This window comes from Leopardus geoffroyi, chromosome B1 (assembly GCF_018350155.1).
Source record: "Leopardus geoffroyi isolate Oge1 chromosome B1, O.geoffroyi_Oge1_pat1.0, whole genome shotgun sequence".
NCBI classification, from domain to species: domain Eukaryota; kingdom Metazoa; phylum Chordata; class Mammalia; order Carnivora; family Felidae; genus Leopardus; species Leopardus geoffroyi.
Genome location: NC_059327.1, coordinates 170,928,958 through 170,946,904, shown reverse-complemented (window position 1 = coordinate 170,946,904; position 17,947 = coordinate 170,928,958). Strand labels below are relative to the sequence as shown.

At 46.7% G+C, this 17,947-nt stretch overlaps 1 protein-coding gene across 8 annotated transcripts in view; it reads left to right on the top strand.

Moving 5' to 3' along the window:
* Window positions 1–1,889: 1,889 nt before the first annotated feature.
* The window catches only part of LIMCH1 (LIM and calponin homology domains 1), a 330,658-nt gene continuing 314,600 nt past the window's right edge, over window positions 1,890–17,947 (top strand). For 6 of the 8 annotated variants that reach the window (XM_045474232.1, XM_045474227.1, XM_045474228.1 and 3 more), the window contains exon 1: window positions 1,897–2,081. In XM_045474232.1, the coding sequence (XP_045330188.1) occupies window positions 1,986–2,081 (96 nt within the window). In that variant the 5' untranslated portion in view covers window positions 1,897–1,985. Of the gene's footprint in view, window positions 2,082–17,947 lie in introns of all 8 variants that reach the window. The other 2 variants (XM_045474223.1, XM_045474231.1) reach the window with 2 other exon arrangements.

Sequence of the window (17,947 nt, the reverse complement as noted above, 5' to 3'; positions counted from 1 at the left end):
AGTGCCTGGCACAATGTGAGTGCCATATAAGTGTTTTAAAAGTAAATAAACTGAAAGCTGTCTGACTCTAAAGCCGGTAATGGTGGAATTTCAGGCCTGCTTTTTGTTCCATTCCCCTATTAAAGCAGTAGAATTGGGCAAAAACTAAACTTGGACTCTGAACAGGGAACAGAGACTTAGCTGCTGAGACGTTCATGGATTTCCTGCCCTGACCATCCCCTCTTGACATCGGCCGTTCTAAAATGTGAATCCATTTGCTTAAAGTTAGCTAAGACTATTGAGTTCTTATGTACCAGCCCTCGACTAACCTGTGGATGCCCATGCAGTAAAACCCCACCATGGCCTGACCTCACCTCCCCCTTCTCCACCCCAAGTGTGGCCTGGCCTGCGTCTCCCATGTTGTCACTCCCACTTGGTCCCTTCCCCAGCACACTCCAGTCATGCTGGCCTTCTGTGGGCTCCTTGACCCCCACCAGGCTCATTCCTATCTCAAAGCCTGTGTATGCGTCTGGAAACGTTTCCCCAGATTGCTGCGTGGTTAACATCTCTCCCATTCATGTCCCCTCATCACCTCATCTCGTCAGAAAAACCTTCCAGGATCATCTGTTGGGCTCTCAAGCAAAACAGAAGGCATGCTTCAGGAGACTGGCTGAGGGAGTTTATTAGGACACCATTAGGAGGAATTGGGCAGGGTGGGGAAACCACAATAAGATGGGGAGGCCTCTACCACCACCTGGCCTGGGGAAATAGGATCGCACAAGAGGAGGCAGGGAACTTTGGAGAACCCAAGGACGGGCCCCAGACAGAGCTGTGGTCCCCAGGGGATTGGTGCAGCCCATCTGCTTCTGCGGTAAGGGGCAGCTTAAACACTCCTCCTCCCTCTCCTCCACCCCCCCCGCCCCCCGCCCCGGCCCACCTCTTGCCTCCCTCCCATTCACGGAACCTGGACACCCAGATCGGATCAGCCTCTCAGATGGAGGATGGAGAGGTAATCAGAAGTTAGCCAACGCTTTCTCTTCCCAGGTCAGCGTTTATCTTCTCTTTTACCTTCTTAACATACATGACTCTCCACAATTATTTTGTTTTACACGTTTATTATCCCTCCCCCCATTCCCTCTAGAATGTAGTTATCTTAGAGGGCATAGACTTCGGAGTTTTTAATTTTTCTTTTTTTTTTTTTCATCTCTGGGTCCCCAGCGCCAACCTCAGTGTCTGATATATAGCAGGCGCACAGTAAATATGGGTTGAACGAATCCAAAGACTGGGTCACAAATAGCTCTCTTGAAGAGAAAAGGCTTATAAGGGTCGTTTTTCCTTTTTCGTACAAAAGGATCGGGTGAGTGAACACTCCGGAGCGCCAGGACCGAGGCCGCACCCCTTGCCCCCAATTCCGCGGCCGGGAAGGACGGCAGGTGCGGCCAGGCCACTGCCCGAGCGTCCTCCTGCCCCGCTGCGGCCGCGCCGGCTCGCCCGGGGACGTCTGCGTCACGGTGGGCACGCGTCTCCCAGGTGCCGCCAGACCCGCCCGTCCGCAGCGGGCCCGGCGCGGGGACGTGCGGGGCGGCTGGCCGAGTCCCTCTCCAGGCCCCGTTGCGGGCAGGGAGGGAGACACCCAGTGTTCCCTCGTGGTTATTTTTAGTAGGTAGCTGACACCCTCCCCCCGGAGGGGGGGGCGAGCCGCCCGAGAAGGTGGGGAGAGAGGGAGCTCCCGACGCCTCCGCGCTCGCTCCCGCCGGGGACTCAGGGCGCGGCGGAGCCCGGGCGGCGCAGGGAACAAACAGCTGCCTCGGCGTCCTCCGGCAGCGCGCCGCTCTCTCCGGGACCTGCGCCGGGCGGGGGCGGGGCGGGCAGGGGAGGGGAGAGAGAGCGAGCGAGCGAGCGGGCGGGCGGGAAGGGGCGGGGAGCGCGCTCCTGCGGCGGCAGCGGTGGCGGCGGCCGTCCTCATCCCAGCGGCCCAGCGCTCGAGTGCACGCGGGGCTTCGCAAATGGCTTGTCCCGCCCTGGGTCTGGAAGCTCTTCAGCCTCTGCAGCCGGAGCCGCCCCCCGAGCCCGCTTTCTCCGAGGCGCAGAAGTGGATCGAGGTAGGTGCTCGGGACTGGCGGGAGGCCTTGCAGGGGCGTCCGAAGCCACCTACCCGCACACACGGACGACAGGTCCAGTCTCGCCTCCCCCCCCCCCCCCCCCACTTTCTTTTGCCAGCTGCTCCGGGTCACCCGCCCGGGGCCTCGGGCGAGCTGCGATGCCTGGCACGGGTCTCGGGCGAGGGTGGGCGCGAATAAGGGACGCTGCAGTCTAGCTGCGCGCGTGGATAGCAGGAATCGGGCTCCTGCGCCTCCATCCCTCCTGCCTGCCAGCCGCGCAAATCTCAGCTCCTGCCGCTTCCACGCGGGGCCAAGGGAAGCGCTGTGCCCGCAGAGGCGCCGCAAAGGCGCAGGAAGCGCGAGACCCAGAGTGCTGCGGGCGCCGCATTTCAGGGGGTCCTGCTCACCGTCCTACCTTCGGCCTCTTGACGCCCCCCGCCCCCCCTCAGCTACTCCCGAGCGGAGTTGGCAGTGTCTCCACGGAAGCGCGTACCCACCGGAGCTTCTGGCTGTATTCCTGGCAGTGGGTCAGGTGTGAGCCTGGCATAGCGCACAGGGCCGGCAGCCTGCAAGACCCACCTGCGAGCGCGCCATCCGCATAGACGCTGCCTAGCCATTGGCAGCTCCCACTCCATGCCAGAGGCGGTGGGGCGGGCTCCCAGGGGCCGGGTACCCGGCCCCGCTGCATATTTCACTTCTTAAATGACTCGGTGGCAGGCCAGGGAAATCACTGGAGCTCTCGGCTCAGTCCGGGAAGCGCTCGCCGGGTGATCCTGATTCTCGATGTCTATCTGTAGATGCAGTTTGGTGGCCCTGCGCTCTCGAAATGACGTGTCTGCCGGGGATCAGGACGCTTGGAGGGCGCGAGGGGGGAAAGGTGACCCCCTGTGATCCGTGCACTGAGCCTCTGTTTCGCTGGACCACCTTTCTGAAGGCTTAGCGGAAGGCAAATTTGACCCTTTTTCTCAGTGACAGGCAGCCCTCCTTGCCGATAGTTCAAAGGAAGAAAGGTACCGCTAAGTCATTGGCCCAGCAATGGTGAAGCCTGTTCCCACCCAGCTTGTCACTCAGTGACATCCCCTGTGGCACAACAGTTCTCAGGATGCTGCTGTGGTAACAGCGCTACGTGGTACAGATTTGAACCTGCTGAGCTGCCTGCAGAAACCACCCTCACTTAAGGCTGCCCTAATGCTCCAGCAAGGGACCTGGTCCACCTCACTGGGTTAACCTGCCGCCCGCAGGATTGTTAGGCAGAGTTTAGAAACATCTATTTAAAAATAGGGCTAAAGAAACAGAAGACTAAACTCGAGGCTTTTTTGATAAAAACCCCAATCATATCTGTCTTAATGTGATGGCTCATGACCAGATGAGAAGACGACTCGGGCTTTTAATTTTTGGTATGTGGCTGGAAAGGCTTGGGGCGCGATGGTGCTGTCTGTGCTGCCCCCAGGGCACACAGGAGACATATCCGTGTTCGCTGGCTTATTGAGAGTTGGAGAACTGTATTTTTCATGTTCTTGAACTTTAAAATTCTCAGGCGAGATTTTAGATGTGGAGAGTAGGTAAGGGGAGGGTATCAGGGCAGGGCAATCTTGCAATTCTTGAAGGCAAGTGGTTTATCTTCAATATCCTTAATCTAACATTGATATAGCCTACTTAAAAAAAAATGTGTTGTAGTATAAATTACATGCAGGAAAGTGCACAAATCTTTTTTTTTATTAAAATTTTTTTACATTTTTTATTTATTTTTGAGAGACAGAGCACACGTGGGGGAGGGGCAGAGAGAGAAGGAGACACAGAATCCGAAGCAGGCTCCAGGTTCCGAGCTGTCAGCACAGAGCCTGATGCAGGGCTGGAACTCACGAACTGTGAGATCATGACCTGAGCCGATCGGAGGCCTAACCGACTGAGCCACTCAGGAGCCCCAGGAAAGTGCACAAATCTTAAGTGCACATCTCCACGAATGTTGTCATGTGTATATACACACAATTATAGTCCCCATCTAGGTGGAGATCTAAACCGTCTCCTTCAGCCCAGAGGACCACGGTCTGTTTTTAAGTGGTGGTGTACATTAGGCTACATATTTATTATGCAGGGCAGGATATCAGCTTTTGTCTTGGTTCCACTGCTTTTAAAAAAAGAAGGGCTTCCTTAGGAAAGTAGAGCCCCATTAGGCCCTGTAGACGGTCTGGCGTTATTCGTCCTCCCTTACCAGTATGCCAGTTTGAGCCTGCGAAAACCGAGGGGCGCGCGTGCCTTTAGGACCAGGCGCTCCGCTCTGCGCGTGCATTATTGAAGCGGCCTATCTCCTTTCAATTGCGGAGTTCGGTTTCTGGGAAAGGAGAGCTACCCCTCCCAGGCTGTATAAAAAGGTATTTGCTCCAGGGAGAGATAGTGACCTCCCCCTTTCCTTCGCGGAGGTTCCTCTTGAAATGTAAATGCCGCGTCTACAAACCCGGGGAACCCGGGAGCAGTAACAGATGGTTTTGCACGCAGTTGCCCGGTGAACAAAGATTCCTCGGCTAATATAGCAATAATGTAGCACTCGGAGCGAGCTGAATTCCTGGATGGATCGTTATCTCGAGACAATTGCATCTCCTTTAGGGGCCCCATTGTCTTCAGCGACATCCTCATTGGTAGGGCTTTGTTTTTCACTTTTGTTCCGTCGGTGATTAAATTTCCCACAGGCGCCCCTCCCCCCCTTGAGTAGTCAGGAATTTCACCCTTTCAGAAAAATGTTCCCTTGGGTGCAGCAGGTTAATAAACAAACTTTGCAGCTTGCCTCTCCTCCTCAGTCCTTGGTCTTCCTTGAGTCATGGGTTGGCGAGAAAAGGTTGATTCTTAATAAAGGCTTGAGGAACAAGCTCCATGAGATCACTTGTTAGTGAGGAATTTCTCAGCCTTCAGCCCTGGCTGTTGGAGGGCCGGGTTACTGGCAGGAAACGGTGGCCTGGGAACTGATGCTGCCACCTCAGCCCACCCCCAGTTTCTGCCTTAGCTGGCAAAGGTGAAAACCCTGATGGGGGTCACAGACCATGTGGGAACAGCTCCGTAAGGCGGTGCCTCTTTTTATAGCTGCATGTGTTCATGTGGGTTTGGGGCACCCCTAAAGGAAACAGCAAACTTCCAGTATTAATTGTGGCTACCAGCAGGCAGGAGCCTAACTTCCTTCCAGATTCCTTTTCTAGAAGGCCTTCCTAAACAAAGGGGCAGCCAGGACAGCACTGGGATTAAGAGGTCAGACTTCGGAGCTGGGGAGTCTGGGTTTGAATCCTGGGTCTCTTGCCCTCTAGCTGCGTGACCTTAGGCCGCGTTTCCTCTCCTTTTGGTTCTAAACATTTTCTTTGAAAGCTAGCTCTGTTTGTTAAAATATATTGTGGAAAGCATCTGTAAAGCAGGGGCACTAATAATAGCTTGCCTATCTCTAGTGTGAGTGTGTGAGAATTAGATTAAGTTAATAGTTTTTAAATGCTTAGAATGGTACCCGGTATCAGGAAGTGCCGAGTAACGAGTGGTTGGCATTATCTCCGTTACTCCTGCTAGAACCACGACCATCATCACTACGAACATGATTAACACTCCTATTACTGCTATTATTGTCGTCTTCCTGCAGCTGTTTTGAAAGAAAATCTTCAGGACCCTGAGTTTCTTCCCGTAAAAAGTGTAATTCAATCACCTACTGATCTCATGCCATTATTTACCTTGTTAGCTCTGAACACCTGGCCTAGAACTTAAGTAGATGCTCCGTTAACTTACATTCAAAGAGATTTAGGGATCAGTGCAAAACCAGTAATGTGTACTCATAAAATGATCCTGGTAGTCCATTAATGCTTAGAAAATCATTCCTCAATACTGTGTTGAAAATTTAAGTTTAATGCAGAATCTTTGTTACTAACCACTAGGCAGAGTGCTCAATGCCTCTCCTCTGGCAAACGACCCAGTAGTTAGGTTATTAGACAAATAGTGGCTGTCTGAATATTCATCTCAAATATAGCAGTGTTTTGTTCACTAAAGTTGTACCTGCGCCTGCTGGGAAGAAGGAGAACCCCCCCCTCCCCCCCCGTTTCCCTTCCTTCCTTTCTTTCCTTTTTTCTTTTTTCCCCTGATGATATTTACTGACTTACAGGAGTTTGTTAGCAGGTAGATGATTCTAATTTTTTTTTAGTAATCAAGACCCCCCCACCCCCCACCCTTTGCCTCTCTGCCCACAACAATATTTATCTGTTCTAATCTGTAGTTCTTCTCTGCAGTGCCAAACGCTTTCTGGAGAAACAGATGTCCCTTCAACTTGGTTTCAGTTATGATTTGGAATAGGTTGCCAGGTCTTTGAGGAGGGGTTGGAAATTTCAACCCAACTCAGCCTCGCTTGCTTCTCGAGAAGTCTCTGGACCCCTTTAACTTTAATCATAGCATGCCTCTGGGGCTTGGTGCTGAATATAATCTTATTTGTGACCTAATCCGTATTTCACAGGAGTGGGAACTAGTGCTGGGAGGGATCAGTTCCTCATTTTGGGTCATTTCCCCTGTCCATATAGAACTGTTTTCTTATTCAACTGGGACCTGATTTTGAAGATTAAAAGCACCGAGGATCCCTTAGCTCTCCAAGACTGAAAGATGTTGTATTGTTTGGCAGTGGGGAAAATTTATGAGTAGTCTTTGAGAGAATCTAGCATTTAGCGGCCAGTAATATATGACATTTGCAATGTAATGACAGGTGAACATGTGCCATAAGTTATATAGTCGTTCAAATTCTCCACCTCTTAGGGACCCCATGAGTCTTACGTCTTTTTACCACAGCGAAGATGTAACTTTGCGCATGCTTCTCCAGCATTGCCTGGAGACCTGAGGAAGAGGAAGAAAACCTTTGCTGGCTCGGTGGAGAAAGGAGTAGGGGTCTGAATGGATATGTAAATTAGAGCAGGCAGCGTCTTTCTCACAAGGACATTTAAATAATCTGGCCTGTTTGTATGCAAGGGCTGCTGTGGCACAAGGTTGTCATGTGGTAGGAGCACAGAGAGGTCCCACAGATTTGGGGAAAGGGGAAGCGGAATAGGAGGTTGAGTGGGTACTTCTTGCCGCAGCATCTCCCCGGAAACCGAGTTTGCATCAAGGGAGCTCCAAATGCAAGCCTGAGCTCTGGTCACCAGGAAGGGGTAGGGTGGGACGTGTGTTCCCAGCGACTGGAGCCCTTGGCCCCCTGCTCTCCGCTGATGCATGACAATGGAGCCGTGATGCAGACATCTGGCTGTGATTCTGTGGGTGGCAGTCAGTGCTAGGTGGGACCAGGCAGCTCCTGGAAATCAGCCTGCCAGCTTCTCTTTTTGCTTTGAATCATTCTGAAATTTAAGAGTGTTCTAGTTAGGAGTACCATGGTAGTGATGATGATGGTAATGAAACTGAGGCTCATGATGAAAAAAGCTGATACTTACTGAGTACTTAGTGTGTGCTAGGTGCTGGGTTAAAAAGTCTGTGTCTGCATAAATCCCTTAGAAGTAAGTACTATTATCATCCCCATTTACAGATGAGAAAATTGAGGCTCTAAGAGATTTGGTATCTTGTCCAAAGTTAAAAGTAAGTGGCATAACTAGGACTTAGGCACCGTTTCTCAACTTTTATGAATATCTATATCTTTAGATACCTCAAATCTATAGTTGAGGAAATTGGGGCTTTCAGGAATCAGGGAACATGTCCAGAGTCACCTAGTCAGTAAGAACTTGTTAGAGTCAGGATTCAAACCCAGGCTGTCTGACTTTGCAACCCTTGTTGTCTGATCCTTATGTTGCTTCCCACATCAGGACCGGGTTTAACAACTCCTGTAAGGACTAAGCATCCTGTTCCTCTGACTGCAGAAATCTCCCATTCTCCCACCCCATTTCCCTGTAGGTGCGGACAGGATGTGGATTTCTGAAGCTGTGGGTCCCTAGACAACTCCCATCGCTGGTCTTTTTCAGCTGCAGGACCTAGGGGCTCTCCTCACTTGGACACACCACGTGTGGGGTGTAACATTGGTGGGGAGCAGGAGACAAAGGAGGTGCGCTATGGAGGCCCTCAGGTGAGAAGTATCAGGCTCCTCACTTTTGCCTGCTGCCTTCAGACCTCACATTGCTAACGTAGGCATTGGAGTTGTTTGTGGTTCAGGATTGCTAGAATCTGGTTTCTGTCTCCTGTCGTCACTGCCACAGCCCACAGTCACTCTGCTGAACTTTTATTAGGGCCAAGTGGACAATAGGTAGGTGAGAAGGTTTTAATTTTCTTAAAGCTTGCTGATTCATTATCATATGCTTGTTTGAAGAAGGCAGATACTAGAATATTATGTTTATGATCTTCAGGACCACGGCTCTCTCATTACAGTTTTCTCCCCAGTGCCTGTTGCACGGTGGGACTGAATAAATGCATCGTCTGTGTGTGCTTTTAACATTATCTAATGGAGAAGGTGCACTATTCCATACTTTAGATTCCCCAGAGAGTTTGAGCCAAGACCCGTGTGGCCTGTTTTATTTTCCAAAGATGGGTGCGAAGCGATGTCTTTTCTCCGTGCTGATGTGTTTAAGCGCTGTTGGCGCATCCGTCTGAGGCCTTTCCCACAGCTCCTTCACCTTCACCTGAGAGTACTCCCATCTGGCTAGGATCGCACCTGGGAACAGCTTCGTTGTTGAGTTCAGCCAGGAAGCAAGTCCTTCCGAGAGAGGAGCTTGTCAGCCTCCCCTGGAGGTATCCCTGTCCCATCCCGAAGAACCAGAGGGTCTGAACAAAGCAGCTCTGTGACTTCTGGGAATCTTGGCAGGTACTCAGCATCCCTGTCACCTCCCTTGCAGTCTATCCTTAATCGTTCTGGCCTTCGTTTTCACGGGTGAGGACTGAATCAGTTAACGCTGGTTGATCTTTGACTAAACTACTCTCACTGGAGCTAGGTTTTCTTTTTAAGGCCAGTTTGCTCTTCTGTGGTTCAGAAAAATGTGCAGAACAATTTTATAACATTTCCCCTCATTTGTTCCTAAGGATGTGTGTGTGTTTACATTTGAAGCCGAAGAAAGGTCTCAGATATGGTCTTTTTGGGGTGGAGGGTTGGGTGGGAAAAAGGACAATTTCAGTGAAGTCAGATGAGGAAAGGAAAGGATAATAGAACTTTGTTTTTCAGTGATTGGGAAATATAAAAATAGCCTAAACTAGAGGGTTACTAGATGATACAGGGGAAAAAAATAGTTCTTAAAAAATGACAAAATATTGGAAAGACTTCTGCCTGGACATGTGGAGATGTTATATCTCTCTCTGCAAGGAAAAATGATGTCATGGAGTTCAGTGCTGCTGTGGTAGAATTCCATGTTTGCAACGTTGAAAACAACACTCCCCGAGAGATGTCCTTATGCAGCTGACCCTGACGGGATGGCCCTTGTATCTCAGGGAATTATCTTTGGCGTAAGGGAAAAAATGAGGTGACATAGTCATAGAACATGGACTTAAGGAATATCTTGGTGGGTACCTTTTCTCACTAAACTCATACTATCAGCCAAACTGCATCTTCTATCTAGCGTGGGACCTTAAGAACAAAATATTGGCTAGGCTGAGAAAGCTCCATGTTTCCACGGCTCTGCATTCTGCCTGTGCTGGTAGCTGCGGGGTAGCTAGTGCAAGATGCAGCGTGGACACCTGGTCAACCATAGAATTTAGAGCCATACCCCACCCATCTATCCCTAAATAGCCCGTTAGGAGGCTGTGTAAGAATAGACCTGCCCTTGTCCTTTTTTTTTTTTTTTTTTAAGTAAATGTCAAGGGCAAGGGCTTGTGGCATTTTTATTTCCATGACCCAACACTGTTGTAAAAAAATCCTCAGCCTTATTTTCCTTAACAAGGGATTGAAGTTTCATTTCTTATGCTGAGTACACAGCTCTCTCTTCCTTCCCTAAGAAACATTTAAAAAAGAATGATATTCAAACAGTTATCTTATTCTAATAGGAAACTGAACGAAGGCTAGGATAGGCTCAGCCAGATGGTTTCAAATATGAAAATAATCAAATAATTATTTGGGACACTTGGCTCTCGTTTGTAAGTTCACTTCAGTGTCAACACTAAAGATACGCATTAATGGTGGAAATAAATATCAGTGTGTTAAAGCGTTTTAAATGAATTAAAAAATTTGTTTCCTGGAAAGTGGTTACTAAGCTCCAACAATGTGCCAGGCATAGTGCTAACAACCAGGGTCAGGTGGTGAGCAACATACCTCGACTTCCCATCTACCTGAAATACACAAGGTAGTATGTGTATGAGTTGAGCTTGAACAATAAATACACAATTGCAAATTGGGGTAAGTACTATGAAGACAAAAAATGGGGGCTTAAGAGAAAAGTATTTGAGGTAGACAAGGACTCAGTGAAAGTAATTAAGCTAAGACCGTTGAAGGGTGCTGAACGGGGGAATTAGTTGGATACTGATTTATTGAAACAAGAGCTTGCAGGCTTTTATTGTGATTATGCTTTGAGTAAAGGTAGAATAGAAATGCTGTTAAAGTTCTCCAGATGTATTGAAGGTGCGTGTACGTGGAGGGAAGGGGGCAGGAAAGGGGGCTGAGTAAGAGTTCTTGAATGTTCTTGCAGGCCACTCAGAGTAGGGTTTGCATGATGATCACTGCACCTCTTAGACCCAGGCACTGAAAAATCAAGAACTCTTCTAAGAGAAGCGACAGAGAGGATCTTAGGATTTCTTTTTTCAGCCTGGACTCTGGAATCAAAATTCTTCTAGAAAATCTTATAAAATTCTTCTATAGAAGCCGTACCTCACTCTGTGGTAAGAAGAGGCTTGCAAGAAACCTGCCTGCCTTTTAGCAAGTAAGCAGAATGATTTTGTACGAGAATTTGGGTGATGACCTACACATGTCCTTTAACTGAGGAACTTGCCCCAGACTCCTCTAAAAGAAGGAACTTTCTAAACTAATAAAGTTATGTGCCATTTGGGAACCCCAGAAATTGTAAACTCTGGAGGTCTGTGACTTTGGTTTCTTTAAACCCTTGAAACCACCATCTCTAGACCCCCTTCCTCATGGTTCAATGTGGCTGCTAGAGACTCATCATCACATCATCTCTCCAGAAAGTAGGGTGGAAAAATGGAAAATGAAGACTACATCCTTCCCTGATAAGGTGCCTTTTAGACAATTCTTCCTGATACTTCTGCTTATATTTTATTGCCCAGATTTTCAGCACCATGGCCACTCCTGGTTACAGGGAAGGCTGCAGTGTCCTCAGGTCATACTCTGGGTTCTGTTACTCAGAAGAAAGGGGAAAATGGCTCTTGAGGTAGGGCGACCCTGGGATGTCCTTTCTTCACTTCTCCAGGGACAGATCCTTTCCAGACAGAGCTTCAATATGTCTGCCTCTGAAAAAGACTCCCTGATTCCTCTAAGCCCATTAATCCTTCCTTCTCTGTGCAAATCTGGCATTTAGTATTCTGTTAGAAACGTTGTCATGTATCATTGTAACAAATGTATGGTTGCCTGGGATCTGCCTCCTTTGATAAACCCCAGAGCTCTTGTGGACAAGGACTGGGTTTTCGTCCCTGTCCCCACTCCTCCTCAGTCTGCTCCCCACTGGAGCCCCGTGGCCACATTACCCACGGCCTGAAAAGTTTCTCAGGGAGCCTGTGCCCGGCTACAATTGCCTGATTGGCACTTGGACTCAGCCGTGGCAGAGAAAATAGACTCTGTTGCTGCCCTGACAGGAAGCAAAGCTTTTTTTTTTTTTTTTTTTTTTTTTAAGGCTGATTAAAAAAAGCAGTTTACCCAGTGGTTGCCTGGAGACAGTCAGTGATTGGACACTTGGAAAGTGATTTCACTGTTGGCTCTTAAGCAGGTGATATCAGTTGAAGGAATGACTTAGGAGGCCAACTTTCTCCTCAGGTTGGATTGGACCGATGTGGGGCTCACAGTTCCTGTCTGCAGGGATGGAGAGCAAACATCTCTTTCTTTAAATAAACATGCCCCCGGCATTCTGGCCTGGGACTCTCATCTCTTCCTCTCCCACCTGAGAGCAATCAGTCAGCTTCCTCTCTCTTACCTGTTGTGGGGGTCCAGATAAGTCCCACCTCTTAGCATGAAAGAAAGATCAGAGTACTTCTACTTACAGGATATTTTTTTTAAAAAAAAGGCACTGAGGAATTTTTATTACAGTGGTGGCCTGTATGAGTTCTTATTCAATAGGTATTTTTAAAAGGAGAATATCCCATAAAAACTAATGACCAGTAGCTGGCGGTAAAAATTGACCATGGCTATGACCATCAATTGTCATGACCCAATGGAAACCCCGAGAAATAGCATCCTCTCTGCCTTTCCTGCAGAAAATGTACAAAGGACCTTTTGGAGCTGAATGTTGTCATCGGCCAACAGATGTGGTTGCCGCCTGTTTCCACAGAGACCTTGCAAGATGTCATAAATAGGAGGGGTGGGTGACAAGTGGAGCCTGATTCATCATGTTGCAAAAGTTGACAGAATGTGATAACATCAAGTGATAAAGTGGCGAGTTCAGTGCCAAGGAAAAGAGTAATAGTTAACATATTTCCAGACCACTATGTGCCTAGTCTAGGCCCTTGTTTGAGTTAATGGGATTATACTATATGTATAGTATACCTATACTATATATATAGTATATCTATATTGCATAATTATAATTTTATAAATTATATTGTATAAATATAATTGTATATATATCTATAGTATATATGTATATATAGTGCATACAGCACACCTAGCATTGTGCCTGGTACATAGGTGCTTCTCAGGTAAGTACCATTTTATGCCCATTTTACAGACAAGAAAACTGGAATACAGTTACCTGATTTGCCTGGTATCATACAACTAAGTGGCAGGGTTGGAGTTTGTACCCAGGCAGTCCCATTCCAGAGCTTGAGCTTGGGCTAGTGACTGCTGTGCTCCAGAAGAAAAAGCAAAACTCCTAAAAGTCATGATCCCAACTAACTCTCTAACCAAGCAGGTGACCTGCCCTCCCACTCTCCCTCCTTTCCCCTAAACAGCTGTTTATTGAACATCTTCTTTGTGCATGGTGCTATTAGTTGCTAGGGAACAGTTTTGTCTGTGCTAGTAATTTGCAGTGGTCTTACTGCTTTTTTTCAGTGTTCTGGTTACAAAATTGAATGGGATTTGAGCCTTCTGCCTGAAGTCTCTATTTCCCATAAGCCCTGTTATTTTTTAGTGTGTGATTTTGCAAAACACGAGGTTGGCTATTTGTCTTACTTTGGGACATTATTCATTCACTTTCAGGGACGTGTGTATTGTTTTGCAATAGAAGGACTTGGATCTTAACGTTTTATACAGACTTACTTTCTTTTCACTCACAAGCTCTTGCGTACAGCTGTAATCTGGGAATCTGGGATCTTGGGTCATAAGGAGACTTTTTTTTAGGAACTTCACATCTCCTATCCACTGTCACAAGACCTTGGACGCTCAGCAGTATGTGAGACACCCGTGGTTGCTGCCCTTGTGCGATTATATTCCACCGTGAACACAGAATTCTGAGCCCAGAATTCCACCTGTCATACATGTTCAGAAAGGGAAGAGCAGGTCGTGTGGATCGTGGAGAGGCTGGGACCACCTTGGGCCTTAGGCGGGCCTCTGAGGAAGGGCTGTTTAGGCTGAGACCCAAAGGATGAGCAGGAACTGGCCAGGCAAAAAGGAACAGGATGTGTGGAAGGGACAAAGGAGCCCATCGAGGTACAGTACGTAGTGGAAGGACTGCTCGGCCCTCAGGCAGAAGGTGTCTTCAGTGCTGCCTGGCCCGAGCCTGGGGCCATGGATGGCTCTCTCTGGAAGGTCAGATCTTCTTCAAACTCCCGCAAATTACCATAGTCCATGACAAAAGTTTTTGAAGGCTTGTAACCTGGCTGGCCCTGTTCTAAGCATTTTACTTCCCACCCATCCTGTGAGCTAAGTTCAAACTCTTTTTAATTCCCACTTTATAGAGAAACAAGTAACGTCACACAGTCATTAGGTTGTGGAGCTGACCTTCAGACCCAGGCAGCCTGGCTGGTAACCACTGTGCCGTGGGGTGTGATACAGGCTCTTCACCAAGAGCATCCTTGAGGGATAGTGGCGAGGGGAGCGTAGTGAGGAATGTGGGGTGGGGTTGGGGAATGCCTAAGGATGCAGGAGGCCAGTGTTGGCCTTAGACATGCTTTCGGTATTTTTGAAGAAATCTCCCCAAATGAATCTCATCACCCACTACACTGCTTGATAGTTGGTGCCACCTAGAAAGGAGAAAGAGCTTATCCAAAGGAGGTTCCAGGCATGTCCCCAACTCCACATTCTAATGCATATGGGGACTCTGGGCCCCTAGTGGCCTGATGGACCCTGTTGTTCTGATATGGTAGGTACTGTTCTGATATGGTGGATCCCCACTTCAGAAAAAGCTGACTCAGCAGCAAAATGTTATCAGTAAGGACAAGGATTCCCTCAGCCTTTCACTGAGCTGTGCATTATGGGGCTTTATGCTCAGGATTTACACAGTGCATCCACACCTGTCCTACACTATCCTGGGAAGTCTAGGCTTTTCCTATTGAGGGCTGGCTGGGCAACACCAAATCCAGTCCTCATATTCTCTTTACGCCCTCTGGGCAAAGGAAGGAGACCCATCCCTCTTCTGTGATCACCAGGGGAATACATGAGTTGATTAGCTTAAGCTAAACAGGGTCCACCCTGGTCCATCTCTAACAAAGATTCTGGCTACTACCCAATAGGAAAGCGCTGAATTCCCTAAAGTCAAGTCTGGGGAAGTAGATACCAACATTTTACTTAAAATGTGATAGTATATAGTAATGCATACACGGGGGTGGAAAGACTATAGGGAAAAGCAAGGAAATTTTTTTTTTAAATAAAAACTCAGAAAAGTGGCTAGTTCTTGGAAGTGAGTATGAGGTTTGAGACTTTAAAGAAGGCTTTAAGAGATTGTTTTATTCCTGTTTTTATAAGACTAGACAAGGGTCAGTTTTAAAGATGTCATTGAGGGGCACCTGGGTGGCTCAGTCGATTAAGTGTCCGACTTCAGCTCAGGTCATGATCTCACGGTTTGTGAGTTCGAGCCCCGTGTTGGCCTCTGTGCTGACAGCTCAGAGCCTGGAGCCTGCTTCAGATTCTGTGTCTCCCTCTCTCTCCCTGCTCATGCTCTGTCTCTCAATAATAAATAAACATAAAAAAAAAAAAAAGAATAGCAATTCAGGAATTTAGTGTTGCAATAAAGTTGGTTTAAAAAAAAATAAAGATGTCATTGAATGGCAGGTGCTCAACCCAGCATCTCACTGGTTTTCCTAGCATCGGGCTCTGCGCTGGCAGCTCAGAGCCTGGAGCCTCCTTCGGATTCTGTGTCTCCCTCTCTTTCCCATTCACTCTCTCAAAAATGAATAAACATTTAAAAAATGAAAAAATAAAAAATAATATAACCCATACAACTCAATAGCAAAAACCCCAAACAATCCAATTAAAAAATAGGCAGAGGAACTGAATAGAGATTTTTTTTTTTCAATATATGAAGTTTATTGTCAAATTGGTTTCCATACAACACCCAGTGCTCATCCCAAAAGATGCCCTCCTCAATACCCATCACTCACCCCCCCCTCCCTCCCACCCCCCATCAACACTCAGTTTGTTCTCAGTTTTTAAGAGTCTCTTATGCTTTGGCATAAGAGTGGAGAGGCATAAGTGGGAGAGACCCACTCTAACCTCCTTTTTTTTTTTTCTTCTCCTCCCCCATGGGTTTCTGTTAAGTTTCTCAGGATCCACATAAGAGTGAAACCATATGGTATCTGTCTTTCTCTGTATGGATAAAAAAATTGTGGTTTATATACACAATGGAGTACTACGTGGCAATGAGAAATAATGAAATATGGCCCTTTGTAGCAACATGGATGGAACTGGAGAGTGTTATGCTAAGTAAATAGAGATTTTTCCAGAGAGGACATGCAAATGGCCAACAGGTACAGGAAAAGGTGCTCAACATCACTAATCATCAGGGAAATGCAAATCAAAATCACAATGAGATATCACCCCACACCAGTTAGAATGCTTATCATCAAAAAGACAAGAGATAACAAACATTGGTGTGAGGGTAGAGGAAAGAGAGCCCTTGTGCACTGTTGGTGGGAACGTAAATTGTGCAGTCACCATGGAAAACAGTATAGAGGTTTCTGAAAAATTAAAGATAGAATTACCATATGGCCCAGCAATTCTACTTCTGGGTATATATCCAAAGGAAATGAAAACAATGAGAAAAAATATTTGCACACCCATGTTTATTAAAGCATCATTCACTATAGCCAAGATATGGAAACAATCCAAGTGCCCATCAACGGATAAATGGATAAAGATGTGATGTTTGTGTATGCATACACACATGCATGCACACACACGTGCACACACATGCGCGCACACACACACACACACACACACACACACACACAGAAATATTATGCAGCCATGAGAAAGAAGGAAATCCTGTCATTTGTGACAACATGGATGGAACTTGAGGACATTATGCTAAGTGAAATAAGCCAGACAGAGAAAGACAAATACTGCATGGTATTACTTACATGTGGAATCTTAAAAAAGAAAAGAATTTTAAACTCATAGAAATAGAGAGTAGAAAAGTGTCTGCCAGGGGTTGGGGATGGAGGAAATGGGGAGAGGTTGGTAAAAGGATACAAACTTGAAGCTGTAAGAAAAATAAAGTTGAAGATCTAAAGTATAACATAGTGACCATGGTTCATAACATGCGTTGTATCACTGAAATTTGCTAAGAGTAGAATTTAAATGTTCATATATATATATATATATATATATATATATTCTCATATATATGTTATCATATGTATATTTGTATTTATATAATGTATAAAAATAAATATGTGAGGTGAGAGATGAGATGAGAGAAATTCTTTCACAATGTATACATATATCAAATTATCACAGTGTGTGCTTTCAATATCTTACAGTTTTATCAGTTATACCTCAGTAAAGCTGAAGATAAAAGAATATAGAAAGATCCATCCTGGGTACTCCTGTTTTCCTTTCTTCCCAGTGTATCTGGACCTTTCCACTGAGTTATAAAACAGCTTTTAAAAAATGTTCAAAATGAAAGTATTCGATACCAGCATCTGATTTGTTTTCCCCGTTTAATTCCATGTTCCTCAGGTAACAATGTATTTTTTAAAGCCCGAAGCCTAGAAATAGCAAAACCACACAGTTGCTATTTGCTGGATACTCTGGCTGGAGAGTGTTGGGCTCCGGGCCTGTGCACTCCCCAGGCATGTGGGGCCCTTCTAAAAGTGGAGAGGCGGCTGTTGCCCACTGATCCCCTGGTTGAGTGACCCAGATTGGCACAGCGCAGCTGGGTCCTATGCAGAGCCAGCACGGAAAGGAGGAGGGTAAAAATAAAAACTGGTTGGACAGCTTAGATGGGGTCAGGATACTTGAAAGCTTACTGGTTACTTTGCTAGTCCTTGATCCGATTTTCACTTCATTGTAATATTGTTTAGAAGGATGGTTTTCTAGTTTCTTAGATTTGGTAAAATAGTTTCATACAGCATAGCAAAATAAAGTCTGGGTTACTTTTTGTATACATAGAAGATATGTTTTTGGGGGCACCTGGCTGGCTCAGTCGGAAGAGTGTGCCACTCTTGATCTTTGGGTTGTGAGTTCAAACCCCATATGGGGTGCAGAGATTACTAAAATACATACATACATACATACATACATACGTACATACATACATACATAAATGCATACTTAAAAAGAAAATGTTTTTTTGTGTTTAGAACCTTTCCCCCTTGATATGAGCCTCTTATTTATCTCATTATTCAAGATACAAGAATTCAAT